This window comes from Mycotypha africana, assembly GCF_025528875.1.
Source record: "Mycotypha africana strain NRRL 2978 chromosome Unknown BDF20scaffold_10, whole genome shotgun sequence".
Lineage (NCBI taxonomy): Eukaryota > Fungi > Mucoromycota > Mucoromycetes > Mucorales > Mycotyphaceae > Mycotypha > Mycotypha africana.
Genome location: NW_026515734.1, coordinates 129,639 through 146,034, shown reverse-complemented (window position 1 = coordinate 146,034; position 16,396 = coordinate 129,639). Strand labels below are relative to the sequence as shown.

The window sequence follows — 16,396 nt, the reverse complement described above, 5'->3', positions numbered from 1 at the left end:
AAAAAAAAAGAATTGAATTGAAAACAGTAGGTAAGTTGTTGGAGATCAACACTTACATTTCTGTAAAAGTAAGTCTGAATAGACGAGAGGAGGTCATACCTGGATCGCTGTGCTGTTGCCTTCATTTGTTTTTATATGTGCTTCTTAACACTTCGTTTAAGGTTTATCGATCTTTGCCATTACAACTACATACGAACTCACAATGGCCTATACGAATTTAATGTTATAGGGTCATCATTAAATTGTTTTCAAGGGTGAAAGAATTGATTGTCAATAAAATGTGAAGTAGGAAGAATTCCAAGCAAATTCTGTGAGTGGCCGGGTATCATCTTGCTTTCTCAAGTGTTAACGAGTCATCTGCCTAAACGTCAATTTTGTATTAGAGTTTTTGTCCTTTATTGTAAAACTTTTTGCTGTGTTGGACGAAACTTATAAGTCATTGGGGCACAGCTAAATGAGTGCAGCAGGAGCGATGTATTTCCATACGAATGCATTTACGAGTGATTTTAGTTATTAAAAAGTGAAAGGAGTGTTTATGATACATAGAAGGTATCACTTAGAGCTTGGAGTTATGCTCTGTTCTATCTGTTCGACAGAAGTTAACATAATTTCACGACGAACAGTTTATTATGAAGGGCTCCGTTGTACCGTTGTTTGAAATATTGAGTTTGTGCCTTTTTATCTCTCCTTTTCTCTACCCTCTAGTACTCAAGATCGATACAGTTTTACGCTTCTCATTTCTGACTTTGAATTTCAGTTCATTGGTGATGAAACTTAACAATGAATGGTTCGGCTGACAGCACGCATTAAGCAAATTCATTGTCAGTTCGCTTTTTTTCTCTCTTCAGTACACCAATTATACATAGAAACAAATGAATAAAGCTTATTCTTCTTCTTTTCTCTGAATATTCTTTTCTTTAACGCTTCACGAAATTGTACGTGCTTGGTCATGAACTCATACCCACAATCACCTCGCACTACTGCTAATACACCTACAAGAGACAGAACGCCATCATCAAACGGTGTGCCAGTCAAAAATTATACAAAACCCATTCGCACTACAGGTGAACGTCTTGCCTCGCTCGTTGGTGCGTCCATTACAAACATTAACGAAACTGTTTATGTGTTTGGTGGATTCGATCAGTATACAGACGAAATTTATAATAAACTGTACAAATTAGAGTATAATAAAGATGACTGTCAGTGGAAGCAGATCATTTACATAAAAGGTGATCCGCCTGCAAAACGAACCGATCATACAGCGACGTTATGGAATGAAGACAAACTGATAATATTTGGAGGTAGTTCAGAAGAAGAGGATATATATCTTGATGATATTGTTGTACTAGATTTTTCAACTATGAGTTGGCTGCATCCAGTAGTGCACGGATTTATACCAGAAGGACGTATCCGGCATTCAGCATCTATATGCGGAAACAAATTATATATTGCAGGAGGTGTTCGACGTGGTGCAACTATGTCAGAATTTGCAGATACACTGTTAATTCTTGATTTAGAAACTTGGGAATGGGAGCCACCAATACCGTTTGTTAAAAGGGTGCAACATATGAGTTTTATATACAATTCTAGGCTCTATGTGTTTGGTGGATTAAGGGAAGATATGAGTAGATCTAATCACTTGGCATTTATCGACCTGAATAAAACGGAAGATATAACTCAGCTAGATATCAGCTCACCAGCCGCACCGTCTTTATTAGGGCAACGATTTGCGCAGATATGTGGGGATCAGTTAATCGTTTTAGTCACCTTACCATTTAGAGAAGCATTAATGGAAGCACCGGTGACAGGGCTTTGGACCTTAGATATACCCTCCATGCAATGGCATTGTAAGGAATTGGGCACAAGATATGAAAGTTGCAGTTGGCATTGCTTTTCTATGGCAGAACACAGTACAACTTTCTTCTTATTTGGCACAACAGATGATGATCCTGACGAATTTTATGGAACGGTGTTAAAAGTTGAGTTGGAGGAATTAGGCATTGTACCAGTCCCCCCACCACAGCTAGGGAAAGATCTTGTTGCACTACTATTGAATCAACAACTACAACAAGGAACCGATTTCACAATTTGTTCTTCAGCAGAACCAGATGCAACCCCAATACACGTTCATCGCTTAGTGCTGTTGGCGCGCTGGCCTTATTTTGAGCATATGATAAACTCAGGCATGGCAGAGTCTGTCTCTAATACGCTAACAATGGAAGAACCCATCTTCACTGTTGGCTGCTTTGTTCGATTTCTATATACAGATACATTGGAGCACCCGGATTTTACAACTGAGACAATAGCTGATGTAATGGTAATGGCGCACAAATACATGTTACGTAGATTGCTGGCCTTATGTACTCGGCATCTTTTCAAAAAAATGAATGTTGACAATGTTGGCAAGATATATCATGCTGCTAGTTTGTCAGAACAAAGAGGATTGCTACAGGCTTCTTTACATTTCATTTTCGAGCATTTTGGCGCAGTTGTTCAAACGACTACTTTTCGTCAGCTGCCACAATCAATTTTGTTGCAAATATGGAATGATACCCCTAATAACGCCGCAATTGTGTACCAGCCTTACCAGCGGAATGCTTTAAACGATAGAGACTTTGGAGATGATGAGGATATGCTTGAATAGTAATTATCACACAATTCATGCAAAACTGTATACCAAGAAAAAATAAAATACTCCGGACCGGAAATGTACCGGGCTTTTGTATGATGCTCACCTACTAAGGGATTTTTTTTGTACTGTTTTCAAAAGGGTGGAAAATGACTAGAGGAGTGGAAAAGGGCAATAGTGAGGAATCCTCCTCTTAATACACATCCATATAAAATGGTTAGTACACTAACTTGATAAGAGAGGAAACAAAATCAATGAATTTTTTATAAAGATGTGAATGGATGAGCCATCAGCAATGCCAGTACGTAATGGATTCAGCAAAGGATGTCATATGGATTGCCCGCTTTTTTCCAGATGATGTAGATCAGCCAAAGTTATGTTTTGCTACAACTGTAGACGTTAATTGCTCATCTTTAAAGCGACTCATTGCATCGATATGGCGCTACTTTTCAATTTTCCACTTATAGATTCATTGATTTTGATCCTTTGGAAGTGCCAGCATTTTGAAAAGGAAGAATTAAGATATTAAAACGTTTGTATTTCTAGGTTACCCACGTTAAAGCCCACGAACTTCGCAACAAGAACAAGGCTGAACTCCTCAAGATCCTTGACGAACAAAAGCAACAACTTGCTAACCTTCGTGTTCAAAAGGTTGCCGGTGGTAGACTTCAAGAAATGTAAGTTGGAATATATGCAATGAGAGTTGAACTATCGGCATAGAAGGACTGTTCACTAAGATTATTATTGTACATCTTCATTTTGCTACTATAAAATACAGTGGTGAAGCTCGTAAGAACGTTGCCCGTGTTTTAACCGTCATCAACCAAACTCAACGTGAACAACTCCGTCTCTTCTATCACAAGAAGAAGTTCGTTCCTCTTGATCTTCGTGTCAAGAAGACTCGTGCTATGCGTAGAGCTTTGACTCCTTTCGAAAAGTCCAAAAAGACTGTTCGTGAACAAAAGAAGTTGGCTCACTTCCCTCTTCGCAAGTATGCTGTCAAGGCATAAATATAACACCGTTTTATTTTTCTATATTTGAAGCAACAAAAACGTAAAGGGAATAAACCAAAATGTATCTATCATCCAAAAATTCTCTTGTCCATATTATAGATGTATTTTTCTTATTTCTCAAAGAGAAGTGATTTAAAGGAATAAAGGGAAGGAATTCATTTGCTTGTTTATAACAAAATGATGCATTTACTAAGAATGATTCATATGTGTGCTCTTTGAGAGGGATTTTCTGTGAACAACATCAATATCAAATCATGGGCCTTTTTCTCTTTATCACTGCTTTCCCCGGAATATTGCTCTTACACACTGTTCTATCGGTACCATGTTCAAGAGTTCGAAACCGGCAGAGTTGCGGATACTTTGTGTAGAACTTACTAGAAGAGTGGGTATGTACCATTTCTCTATTTCCGAGAAACATTTACAATGATTTTTTTTTCTCCAACCTTCTTTTGAACAAATAAAGGCACAGTTTCTTTTAGGTACTGGAAATTGCTCGAAATCTGAATTTCAACAGCGGAGTTCATATGATATGTATAAATATGTAATAAGTACTGAAGTATCAAACTCTTTGTTAGTTTCTTCTTATACTATCAAGCTAAGGAAAAGCAATAGACCAGCATGAGCGCCGAAACTGAAACTTTCTCATTCCAAGCTGAAATCTCTCAGTTAATGAGCTTGATCATTAACACTTTCTATTCCAATAAGGTATTTACAACTTGCCATTAGCCATGCAAAGAAGGATGTTGCTAATACTACTTTTCTTATCACCCATTTTAATAGGAAATCTTTTTGCGTGAATTGATCTCTAATGCCTCTGATGCCTTGGACAAGATTCGTTATCAATCTTTGACTGACCCATCCGTTCTCGAATCTGGCAAGGATCTTTATATCCGCGTCATTCCCGATAAAGAACATAACATTCTGTCTATTCGTGATACAGGTGTTGGTATGACCAAGGCCGATTTGGTTAACAATTTGGGTACTATTGCCAAGTCTGGCACTAAGGCCTTCATGGAAGCCCTTTCCTCTGGTGCCGATATCTCAATGATTGGTCAATTCGGTGTTGGTTTTTACTCTGCTTACCTTGTTGCTGACAAGGTTCAGGTTATCACCAAGCATAATGATGATGAACAATATATCTGGGAATCTGCTGCTGGTGGCTCTTTCACTATTACCCGAGATACAGTAAATCCTTCTTTGGGTCGTGGTACTGAAATGCGTCTTTTCTTGAAGGAAGATCAATTGGAATACCTCGAAGAACGCAGAATTAAGGATATTGTTAAGAAGCACTCTGAATTCATCTCTTATCCTATCCAATTGGTTGTTGAAAAGGAAATTGAAAAGGAAGTTTCTGATGACGAAGCTGAAGAAGTTACCACTGAAGGTGCCAAGATTGAAGAAGTTACCGATGAAGATGAAAAGAAGGAACAAAAGAAGAAGACCATCAAGGAAAAGGTCACTGAAAACGAAGAGCTCAACAAGACCAAGCCTCTTTGGACTCGTAATCCTGAAGATGTCAAGCCAGAAGAATATGCTGAATTCTACAAAGCCCTTACCAACGATTGGGAAGATCATTTAGCTGTCAAACACTTCTCCGTTGAAGGTCAATTAGAATTCCGTGCTATCCTCTTTGTTCCTAAACGTGCTCCCTTTGATTTGTTCGAGAGCAAGAAGAAGAGAAACAACATCAAGCTTTATGTCCGTCGTGTCTTCATCATGGATGACTGTGAAGAGTTGATCCCTGAATGGCTCGGTTTCGTTAAGGGTGTTGTGGATTCTGAAGATCTTCCTCTCAATATTTCTCGTGAGATGCTTCAACAAAATAAGATATTGAAGGTCATTCGTAAGAATCTTGTCAAGAAATGCCTTGAAATGTTCCAAGAAATTGCTGAAGACAAAGAACAATTTGACAAGTTCTATGAAGCCTTCAGCAAGAATCTCAAACTTGGTATCCATGAAGATTCTCAGAACCGTGCCAAGCTTGCTGAATTGTTGCGCTTCTATTCCACCAAGTCTGGTGATGAAATGACCTCTTTCAAGGATTATGTCACACGTATGGGTGAAAAGCAAAAGAACATTTATTATATCACTGGTGAATCCCGTACTGCTGTTGAAAACTCTCCATTCCTCGAAGGTTTTAAGAAGAAGGGTATTGAAGTTCTTTTGATGACCGATCCTATTGACGAATATGCTATCACTCAGTTAAGAGAATATGAGGACAAGAAGTTAGTATGCATTACCAAGGAAGGTGCCGAAATTGAAGAAGATGAAGAAGAAAAGAAAGCTCGTGAAGAAGAGAAAAAGGAATACGAAGGTCTCTGTAAGACTGTAAAAGACATTCTCGGTGACAAGATTGAGAAGGTCGTTCTTTCTCAAATCTTAACTGACTCCCCTTGCGTCTTGACTACTGGTCAATTCGGTTGGTCCGCTAACATGGAACGTATCATGAAGGCCCAAGCTCTTCGTGATTCTTCAATGTCCAGCTACATGGCTTCTAAAAAGACTTTCGAACTCAATCCTACTCATCCCATCATCAAGGCTCTTAAGGAGAAGGCTAGTGCTGACGCCAACGACCGCACTGTCAAGGATCTTGTTACCTTATTATTCGAGACCTCTCTCTTGACATCTGGTTTCTCTTTGGACGACCCCAGCTCTTTCGCTACTCGTATTAATCGTATGGTTTCTCTTGGTCTCAGTATCGACGAGGAAGAACTTGAAGAAGCTCCTGCTGAAAGTACTGAAGCCCCTGCCGAGGAAGTTTCTGAAACCTCCAAGATGGAAGAGGTTGATTAAACCAGCTGATTTAATTTCTTCCTTCTGTATATATCACTTTTTTATTTATCTTCATATATGTATTTATCCAGTGTTTTAATCCTTTCTAGCATTCATATCCCTTTTCATTTATAATTACATTTTCAAATTAGATTCTAGTTTGTTAAACTATTGCAAATAGTTTGTAATAAAAGATATATTCTCTCTGCATGAGCCACTGAAAATGCCTTGTGTTAAAGCCTTTTAAATTGTTGTGGGTAAATTATCTGGATAGGTTATACTTGGTAATTTGCCAAACTTCATGATGCCTTGCTATTTATACCTTATTTTGGTTCGGCATTATGCCAATAATGTTCTCATAGATAGATAACAATGTAACCCAACCTTTCCGGAACGGTGTTGGTTGTCATGGAATTAAATAATTCGTTTAGAAAGTATCTGTCAGCTTCGATTCAGGAAAGCAAGGATAATGCGTTTCCGGAGGGCAGTTGTAACTGCCCAATAAGCTTCCATCAAGATGTAGAGTTCGAAGGTCGTAGGCATGAAATGCAAACGGATACGATGTTATCCATCGGTCTACGGCCTTAATGGGTGTTATAGCTCAGCAGTTAAGCCTGAGTAGCATTTACAGATCAATTTACGCTGCATCACTAAATTTATGAAGAACACTTCAAGTGCTTCAATTATAAAACCTCTGTATGTCTCATAGACAAAGAACTTCAATAATAGTATACAGTAGTAGTGACAATTTTTCAACCCGATTTTTTTAGTGCCAACTACAACAATTGTCGTGAAGGGTAGATTCTTTTCCTTAAAAAATTTACAAATGGAAGCAGTACCACAACCACAATAAGAGAAATAACAAAGGCTGTTGAAAGCCCTGGCTGGTATTGCAGATGACGACAAACTGACCCATCATCTTAAAAAATGCAAGCTTTTCCCTTTAGCTGAAAGCCAACATTTGACAGCTACATTCTTTAACTGTAACATTGTATATATTTAGTGTCTTTTTTATAAGCGTCCAAGCACTATTACCTGCTTTCTGATTCACTTCAATGTCAACTTTACTTTTAGTGTAAAAGCAAATCGATCCTCGTAAGTGAGCTGTGATATGAAACGCAGTCGTAGCAAGCCGAGAATATCCAGACAATAGATATTTATGGTTGTCAACCGACATACTGTAGCCTTTTGTCTTATTTGGATAACTGTATGTCGTTATGGTAAATGGTTCCGTAAGTATAACAAGAATAAACGAGATGAATGGTCAGCAGACGAAGTTATAATGTTGATCACCATATAGAGCTAAAGTAATCATCCAATTATAGTAAACTGCTATAACTTTACAATCTTGAAAAGCAATATAATACATCAGTATGCTGATAAAGATAAAATGTCTGCAATAGTTTTTTGTGATGGTTCAATGAGCAAAGAATAATACCGAACTCAAAGGTCTTTGTAAAATTAGGGAAACAAATTTAGAAAGCACTTGAATTTTAAGAAAAGCAAAGCCAGTTAAGTTTGCTCATGATTATCGAGTTTCGAGCCTCAAGAGTAAATATCCAAGGAATAATAGCATACTGGCACTACGTGCTCTTATTCATGGCCTGTTAGATATCGAACAATCAATCAAGTGTTAGTTTATAACAACTGCGATATTTTTCATCGTAGCACCACATGGCCGCTAAAATCATCAATCTTTATATAAGAGGGCATAAAGACCCGCTAAAGTTTCTCGTATTTACCTCAAAGCGAACAGTGGTTAACTATTTTGCTAAACCTAAGGAATGCAGGTAATTTTTATTCTAGGTTTTTTTTTTGACTGCATTGTTCGCTATACTTACTGGCTGCCAATCAATTTGAAAAGTGTAGATCTTTTTTTTTGTAAAGCCTTGGGAAATCTTTTTTATTCCAGTAGGCTTGAGCAAATTCCAGAAAAGCTACCGTAATCATAGGAAATCTGATTGGTTGGCTAACCGAAGGTCGAATTTCTAAGCCAGAGCTGAGCAATTAGAGAAATCGAGCAAATGCGCGAACCTTCTGTTAAATTAGATTAAATATGCCTCCATTGACAGCAGTTTCAAGGAAATACCTTTGTCTTTTTAACTTACGTTTTGAATTCGTTAAATCACATTAACTTTTCCCATTTTGAACGGTATTATTACTTTAAAACAATCATGTACCCTATCTACTTTGAACAACAAATTCCCTCCTGCTATCATCAACGTCGTCCATACTCAATGATGGACAACTATCTATCCGCCATACTAAATGAGCAACAACAACAAGCCATTCTTCAAGCTGCCGTACGTCAAGAAAAAGAAAGACGAAGAAGACTGCAACAGCAACAAGAAGAAGAACGCATTAGGAATATTTTGCTGCTACGCCGTCGTCAAGAACAAGAGCTTCAAGCTTATTATACTGCCATTAAGCGTGAACAAGAAGCAATAAGAAGAAGACAACAGCAAGAGGAAGCCTATTATGCTGCTCTCTGTCAACAACGTCAAAAAGAACTAGAGCAGCAAGAAGAAAAAAAGACTGATCCGCTTTTGAACCTCCTGTTTGGTATGAATTCTGTCAAGCAACAGTACCCAAACACACAACTGCAGAAAGAGCAAGAAAGCACTGACACCCGCGAGGATGATCGAGCATCTGAGGAAGTCACCGATAAAGATACAATTTTATTTGATGATTTTATTGATCATATTCGCGAAAAAGCCAGACAGTTAGATGATGATAGTCAGTCCACCCATTCTCAAGAACAGGATGATGACAAGGAAGTACATGCTGAAGACGATGGCATCATAGAAATGGCTATAGATCATATTGATGATCATGAAGAAAGCAGTATTGAGTCATCACAACAAGAATACCTCGGTAATACTGATATGAGCGATGATTTAAATAGCTCTAATGAGGAACGTGGCTTTACACAATTTCCTGAAGAAGATCCTGCTAAGCTTGCTAAATACGAAGCCTTGAATCAAATTGAAGAAGAGCTCAATGAAATTCGTCAGAAACATGAGGACCATATTCTTCACCATACAACTCTAGATTTTTCAAATGTGGTAGATTATACTCGTACGACTTTGCCTGATACTCTTAGTGCTTCGTCTGCTGAGAATCGTCAATTTTTGGGTTATGAAGACCAAATCATGAAGATATTGTTGAAGTTGGATGCTATTGATTCAGAGGGAGATGAGAGTATCAGAAACGAACGTAAGGCTCTGGTGAAGCGAGCAGAAACCATGCTGGAAAGATTAGATGACTTTAAGCAAAAGGAATGGGAACGTGCCAGTTCCAGTAGCCATAGTGATCGTGATGAAGATGAAGACATGATTTAGATTTCAATATTATACTGGTTTTTTTTCACTATTTATTCTTTTGTTTATATTGTTTAATGCACAATATCCTGCATATGTATAATTTGTTTGTAAATAGATCATCCTAACTTTATTTTAACTTAATACTTGTTCCATGTAATTTGTACATTATATATACAATAAATTCATATATCATTTAAAAAGCTGCGGATTCTTTGTTCTATGAATTTAAATGGAATCTTTGACTCAATGGGGCATAGTTCACCCTTCAGCAGAATCTTACAGCAATACTTATGTCGCTTTTGTAGAATAATTTTCAAAATCACGCATTATTGGTATCAGGCTATACTATCATCTACTAGCAAGCGATAACAATATCGTTAATGCGCTATGTGATAAACTATGGCACAGCAAAGAGAAAATTGCAAAAGCCCTATTATGGATTCTTACTTAATTGTTCGAGTTTCAATTTCGCCTATCTGCCATGTCAATATTAATATTCTGTTTCACCATCACCATGTTTATACGTTCTATTCCTCTTTCCAAAGAATAATTGACGCTAACTTCATGGTCATAGACTCATTTATAGTTACCAATTAGATACTTGAGCAAATACTAAAAGAATTTTTTTACCAGTAACGAGACTTTTAAGCCTATGGCTACCATTATATCCCTCAATAATGCAAATGATAATCGTAATGAGCTTTCACAATTAAGTCTGTAGTGACCAAGATTAAGCTACTTAGTGTTATTGACTATTTGCAGACTACAACAAGAGTTTGTTCAATTATTTCAGATTTGCTCGTTGTTAGTGTCATCCATACATACAAATTTGCATTAATGCTGATCTCATGAGAAGTATTTACTCGTATAGAGAATATAGACGGGTGTTTGGAGTTAACAGGTGTATCTTTCCTTATGGATTTGAAGCAGAGTTCAAATGGTACAGAGGTATGACTATTGAAGTTACTCGTTAGTCTGATAAAGGAGGAGTAATGATCAACTAGCTTCAAGTTTGGGCAACTTATTTTAACTTGATACTTACCGAAAATCTACCTTCATATTCCTTATTTAACAGCCCATATCTATCAGGTCTGTTTGCCAAAATTCATGTACATAAGTTTGTGATAGGGTATATCCATGCATAAAACACGGGCAGAGCAATACCAAGGACTAAAGATGTGCGGCATCTTACCATAATATTATGATACTCATTATCTTAACTCAAATAGTAATATTCAACGCCTAACGCAATCTGTCCTCTATTAGAAATCTTCCATTTGATCTGCGCCGTTTTTAAAGTGTGGACATAAGGAGCTTGTCTTGATTTCGGCAGATGTAGGATAAGTAATGACAGAATATTAGTGGTATGGCCGTTTTGATGAAAGGTGTATGTGTTTCGATGAGTTTTATCTCCTTCTGTTCCTTGAGTCAACCCTCTCCGGTTCATTGCAATCACATACATAGCATACACAAACATCAATGCCTGTCATTCTCCATTCCCCTTATTTTATATCATTCATTGTCTTTTCATCCACTCGTTTCATTTCAATTATTGAGCCAACCTGATAACACCTTTGGCTCGCCTTTTATCATATTTTATCGTAATCCGGCTACCTTCAACGCCACCAAAATGCCTATGTCCGCCATTCGCCGTCAATAATGTCGTAAGTAGCTTCCATAACCCCTATCAATACGGTCTTCACTTCCCTTCCTCTTTTTCAGTTTAACCGAAAGGGCTTCGTTGGTCTTGAACATTGAGACTTTCGTTGTGTAGCTTAAATAAGATTGAAATCTCGTGCTCCTCCAATGTATTTTCTTTTAAATAGTTATCAATAAAATGCAATGCTTAATTATTATGTTTGTTGTTGTTACCAGATCCATTTGCTCATGAATTTTGTACAGTGAATGCAGATCAACACTTAAATAGTCAATGAGAGAGGAAAGCAATTTTATATCTGGTTGTTCTTATTCATGGTTTTTCTTTTATACATTGAATTAGGAAAAGATGAAAAAACAGCTAGTAGAGAAACAACCATGAGATAAAGTTTCCAGAAGAAGGCACAACATTAATACTGTGATTCCAGTTAATTGATGAGCTGTTGTAAAATGCTGATTCTATTAAGGATTGCATCCGTTGTACCTGCGAGATAAGCCTGTTGTTGGCATATCTTTAGATGTTTTGTTTTTTTAAACCTGTCTGAAGGTGTATTAAAGGGATTCTGGAAAGCTCTCGCGTAAAATGTATAAATTTGAGAGGTCAAAGAAATTGCCGCCTCAAAGAATGTTCTTTTGTTTTGTATTTATGATTCAAGTGTTGAAGTTCCAGAAATCTAAGGGTCTTTACACCAGTCGTTTGGGCCATCTCATAGCTGTGATGACTACATTGAGATAAAGGGGCGTAAACAACTGAGAATCAATGAGGACGTGTTGTGTTTGTTCGATTATATATTTAGATATTGGGTGTGCGGACCTTGTGTTAATTTTCTTTTAATACAGAATATGAAATCAAAAAAAAAGGGATTTTACCTTTTGTTGCAGCTTAATTCTTCGCTTTGTTGATATGTCAGAAGGGAACAGAGTGTGGATTAGGAATCGAATGGCGATTCTTAAAAAGCAAGCTGGCTTTGCTTTCAATCATGATTTGTTTATCTCTATTTTATTGTGTCTCATTTCTGGACGAAATAAACACTTAGTTTTGACAGCACCCCCCAATCGTGTAAACGAGATTTCACAGATGGCGACTCAAGTAAAAGCTTTCATAATCTTGAAGAAGGCGTTGAATTATATCATAACAATAGTTATTTGAATAGATCAGTCGTTGTATATTTGGGCTTACTACAGTAACAACAACTTGCACACCTGAGCAAACAAGAGCAGATTTGATTGATACACTATTCAATTTAAAAGAAAACGTTGATACTGCTGCTAATAACCAGAATAATAAAACTTACACTCCAGCACAGAGTTCATCTATACAAATACCTAGCCATTCATTGCATACAATTAACTCAAATGGCTCCGATAAATCACAACCAGACAGTTCACATAGACTATATAGCAAAAAAACAAGTGTTAAAGTAACCATGAGTGGCCATCATTTCATTACAATCAGCGTAGAAGTGCAGAATTTAAAAATATCTCTTTTTTTAATGTAGTTTTCTTCTGGTAATAACAATGATGAGTACAGCTCTTCTTATAGCCCACTTGTCAATCCTATAGACTTCAATTTGAAAAAGAGAGATAGTAGGCCACCCTTTCACGTGAACCGTGGCCATCCATCCACGCCCTCTATTTACGCTAATTCTATCTCGCAAAAAGAATTATTGAGCCATAGTAGAAAAGAAAAAGGTTACTGGACAATATCAAATACATTGCCCACAAGAATAGCTTCAGCTGTCATTGTTCAAGAATTAAATAATTCTCATGAATCTGTGCAAGCATTATTACTGGAATTGATTGTTGCAAAGGAACTAAGAATAGCAAACGTGAGATACAATATTCCAAAACCTTTTTTCCTGATTATTGCAGTATTGCCTCATGGATACAATCGATTAGCAATATCATCACAGTTGGTACGTTGTCATGATTGCAAATGTGAGCCATACTGTATCCCATAGCCTGACAATTTCCTCTATATGCATAAATAGATGGATAGATTCTTTGTCAGTTACAGCTTTGAAGAGAATATGTTTTCTTATCCGCCCCAGTCGAGCACTATTTCAAAATCCATCAACAACAGAAGATTTGCATTGATGAAGTATGAGGTAAAACCTTTTTCAGTACTATTTACATCAAATTAGAAGTTGGATGATCAGTATTGCAAGTAGTAGCCCATACATCCTTCGTCCATTTTTTTTCTATGAATAGGAAATCAAGGCTCTCTCAGAAAAGGCCAATAGAGTGCACGTCAGTATTGATATTAATCGCTACATTAGGGATATTGTTGTCGGCATACGCACTCATCCTCTTGTGAAAGGTGGACTTACTGCTCGATGCAGCCAGGACCTTGTTATAGTTTTGAAGTAACGTATTTAAATATTTAATACATATCCTCCCAGAGACCAGGAGTGTATGCAATCTCTTTATTGCAAAACTAACATTTTCTCATTCTTTACCCCCCCCCTCCTCCCACTAGATCTTTGGCTACGTTATTCGAAAGCAGCTTTCTCACACCTGATCTTGTTTCAATTGCTGCAGGGAAAGTATTCAGCCATCGTCTACATATTCTAGCAATCAGTGCTACAGACGATGAAATGGAACAAGAGGATATGAGTTCTAAGGTACCGTCTGAAATTGTAGAAGAGGTCCTTCAACTTATTTGTGTGCCGGTCTAAACAAACGATAGCAGTTTATTGACTAATTGATACCATTCATATTGTTTTATACCACTCCCTTTCTTACTTTATCATTATGTTATTATAAATCTTGAATTCTTTCACTTTTACCAGATATTCTAACTATCTACATACCTCGATTGCCATTTGGAAACTGAACTTGCAGATGTTAGGATGGGAGGGCCTGCAAAATCAATGGTTTTTGAAGGCGCACAATCCATTACATCCGGAAAGTGAGCTTCCTGAAAGTAGCAAATACGGACAATTTTCCAACAAAAGCCAAATGGAGTTAAAAATGCAGTTGATAGTAGGTTTCTACTCTTTTCCGATTCAACTCAATATGAACAACTGCTATTTTACTTCTGGGTATAATACAAATTTCGCGAAAGGATATCTATTTATTTGCAGCATAGTTTTTCTATTTTTCAAATTTCTCGATGATGTACATTCTGGGCGACCCGAAAAAAAATTATCTTGTAATAAATACCAATCCATTTCATTTAGGAACTTTGACAGTTTTAAGTAAAGCTAGCAGACTGATACATCAAACTCTAATATACAATTGAAAAGTTAGAGAAATAGCTCGCGTCGTGGTGATTGTATGAACATACAATTTTAAAAGCCCCTTTGAAGCGAGAAATAAAAATCATCAAGAATTATAGTATGCTGGTGGTATTTGATTGGGCTATACTGTCATTCAATTTTACCATTATCGCTGATAGAAAATGATGACAAATAGGGCACCAATGGAGGTCATCATACCACAAATAGCGAATAGCATTGAATTTGAAACGTCGTCCACCTAACATTGAAAAGGTCATACACTGTATAAAAAAAAACCAAACATTGCTGTTACCTTCTATTATTATTACTACCTACATGATACAAGATAAAGCCTACACCAAGATTCATAGGAATTCTTATTAATGTCATCACGGCTGCTCTTGTTTCTTCTGGAATAGCTTCCGCTTTTAGGGAGGCAATAGATGGGTAGTACAAACCAGTTGTACATTCAAATACATGATATGCAATCAGCAAAGTTGTGATCTATAAATTTCATATATCAATATGGTTGAACACTTCTCGTTACAGCTCATAGTATTCTCTATATATTACCGAAGTCTCACCGTAGCGTGCCATCAATATAAATGAAATAGACGCTGCTGCAAGTGCCACTATCAGTAATTTCTCTTCCGAAAATTTTGCAAATGTTCTGTTGGGTCCTTTTTTTATCTCCAGTTCAACAATTTGAAAAAGCAAAGAGCCAACCATGACAGCCATCATCATTGTGGAAAATAGATAGCCTAGATTCAATCCATCTGCGGGTATTTGGCCAATGTTGTTAAATATCACGTTTTCGAAAGCTGGCGTATAGAGAAGCACGAATATGTACATGGAGCATTCGAATAAGGTTTGTGCTAATCCAAGAACAACGATATTTTTGCTGCTCAGCATCGTTCGTAGTCCCGTCTTCAAAGTTTTCAAAAGGTTGTCATTTTGCATCTATATATCGCATAACGAGAGAAGAAAGCGGTTGTCAGAGATTTGATTTTGTATTCTTTAGCCGTTTTCTTCTTATTAAATTACATTCGATTGAACATTTCTGCCATAATTTTCTGTCCACGTCGAAAGCACCATAACTGCCACAGTTGAGACCATGAGTATTGATCCGATGTACGGAGCACGAAAACCCCAAAGGCCTACTAATTCATTAGCAATTACGCCTGCGAAAATCGCAACGATACTGTTGAGCAAAGTACTGAGAGCAAATGTACGAGCTCTCCAATCAGCAGGAAATCCACGGCTGGTATGCTCAGAAACATACCAGGACTCAAATACACTATACATGAGCGCGGTAGCTAAACCAGATAGTAAATGTGATATGAACAGTAGCGGGTAAATATTAATTAAACGTAGCAGAAGTGCAATAATCATCGTAAAACAGAAGACAATGCAAACACGTTTACGGCCCCTAAATCACCAGCATAGTTAAGGTATATAAGTAATTCAAGCCATTATGTGCGTCCAGTAATTGTAACTAACCATGTATCTGCTAGTCCGCCAACTGCTGTACCAGCAAATGCGCCGCTTACAAATCCTGTCAGAAACAACATGGCTATTTCTGTCAAACTGAGACCATAATCATTATATAATTTATACAAGTAAGGTCCTTGAAGCCAGTCGGCACCTATTAACAACATTATCGTCGTTTTTATGGTTATGTCATATTCAGTTTGAATTGTACAACTCAGCACATCTAATCATGCTATCGATAACACAGAGAACTATATCAATGTATATACCCATCACTGTAAGGTAGACTAT

General features: G+C 37.2%; 7 protein-coding genes across 7 annotated transcripts; 5 read left to right on the top strand and 2 right to left on the bottom strand.

Moving 5' to 3' along the window:
• Window positions 1-827: 827 nt before the first annotated feature.
• BDF20DRAFT_979547 (uncharacterized protein) lies at window positions 828-2,823 on the top strand. Its single transcript, XM_053085108.1, has 2 exons — window positions 828-2,643; window positions 2,771-2,823. Coding segments are annotated over exons 1-2 (1,695 nt in total). The 5' UTR covers window positions 828-949; the 3' UTR covers window positions 2,772-2,823.
• BDF20DRAFT_95617 (uncharacterized protein) lies at window positions 2,744-3,764 on the top strand. The gene is made up of 3 exons (XM_053084915.1): window positions 2,744-2,845; window positions 3,176-3,306; window positions 3,408-3,764. Exons 1-3 carry the CDS (start codon window positions 2,843-2,845, stop codon window positions 3,637-3,639), a joined length of 366 nt encoding a protein of 121 aa, XP_052932629.1. The 5' UTR covers window positions 2,744-2,842; the 3' UTR covers window positions 3,640-3,764.
• A 496-nt stretch (window positions 3,765-4,260) lies between these two features.
• BDF20DRAFT_888616 (heat shock protein 90-1) lies at window positions 4,261-6,926 on the top strand (the record flags this gene model as incomplete). The annotated part of the gene is made up of 3 exons (XM_053082080.1): window positions 4,261-4,347; window positions 4,423-6,654; window positions 6,737-6,926. The coding sequence occupies 2 exons, from the start codon at window positions 4,261-4,263 to the stop codon at window positions 6,433-6,435; spliced, it is 2,100 nt and encodes a 699-aa protein (XP_052932628.1). The 3' UTR covers window positions 6,436-6,654; window positions 6,737-6,926.
• Window positions 6,927-8,588: 1,662 nt separating this feature from the next.
• On the top strand, window positions 8,589-9,755 carry BDF20DRAFT_838366 (uncharacterized protein; the record flags this gene model as incomplete). The annotated part of the gene is made up of 1 exon (XM_053079152.1): window positions 8,589-9,755. The coding sequence occupies one exon, from the start codon at window positions 8,589-8,591 to the stop codon at window positions 9,753-9,755; it is 1,167 nt and encodes a 388-aa protein (XP_052932627.1).
• A 472-nt stretch (window positions 9,756-10,227) lies between these two features.
• Window positions 10,228-11,199, bottom strand: BDF20DRAFT_838365 (uncharacterized protein; the record flags this gene model as incomplete). Its single annotated transcript, XM_053079151.1, has 5 exons — window positions 10,228-10,293; window positions 10,368-10,452; window positions 10,563-10,741; window positions 10,780-10,828; window positions 10,985-11,199. The coding sequence occupies 5 exons, from the start codon at window positions 11,197-11,199 to the stop codon at window positions 10,228-10,230; spliced, it is 594 nt and encodes a 197-aa protein (XP_052932626.1).
• A 1,915-nt stretch (window positions 11,200-13,114) lies between these two features.
• BDF20DRAFT_826413 (uncharacterized protein) lies at window positions 13,115-13,763 on the top strand (the record flags this gene model as incomplete). The annotated part of the gene is made up of 2 exons (XM_053078073.1): window positions 13,115-13,309; window positions 13,605-13,763. Coding segments are annotated over 2 exons (354 nt in total), but the record flags the coding sequence as incomplete, so codon positions are not given.
• A 1,160-nt stretch (window positions 13,764-14,923) lies between these two features.
• Window positions 14,924-16,272, bottom strand: BDF20DRAFT_825754 (transporter; the record flags this gene model as incomplete). Its single annotated transcript, XM_053077998.1, has 4 exons — window positions 14,924-15,118; window positions 15,188-15,574; window positions 15,659-16,043; window positions 16,115-16,272. The coding sequence occupies 4 exons, from the start codon at window positions 16,270-16,272 to the stop codon at window positions 14,924-14,926; spliced, it is 1,125 nt and encodes a 374-aa protein (XP_052932624.1).
• Window positions 16,273-16,396: the final 124 nt, after the last annotated feature.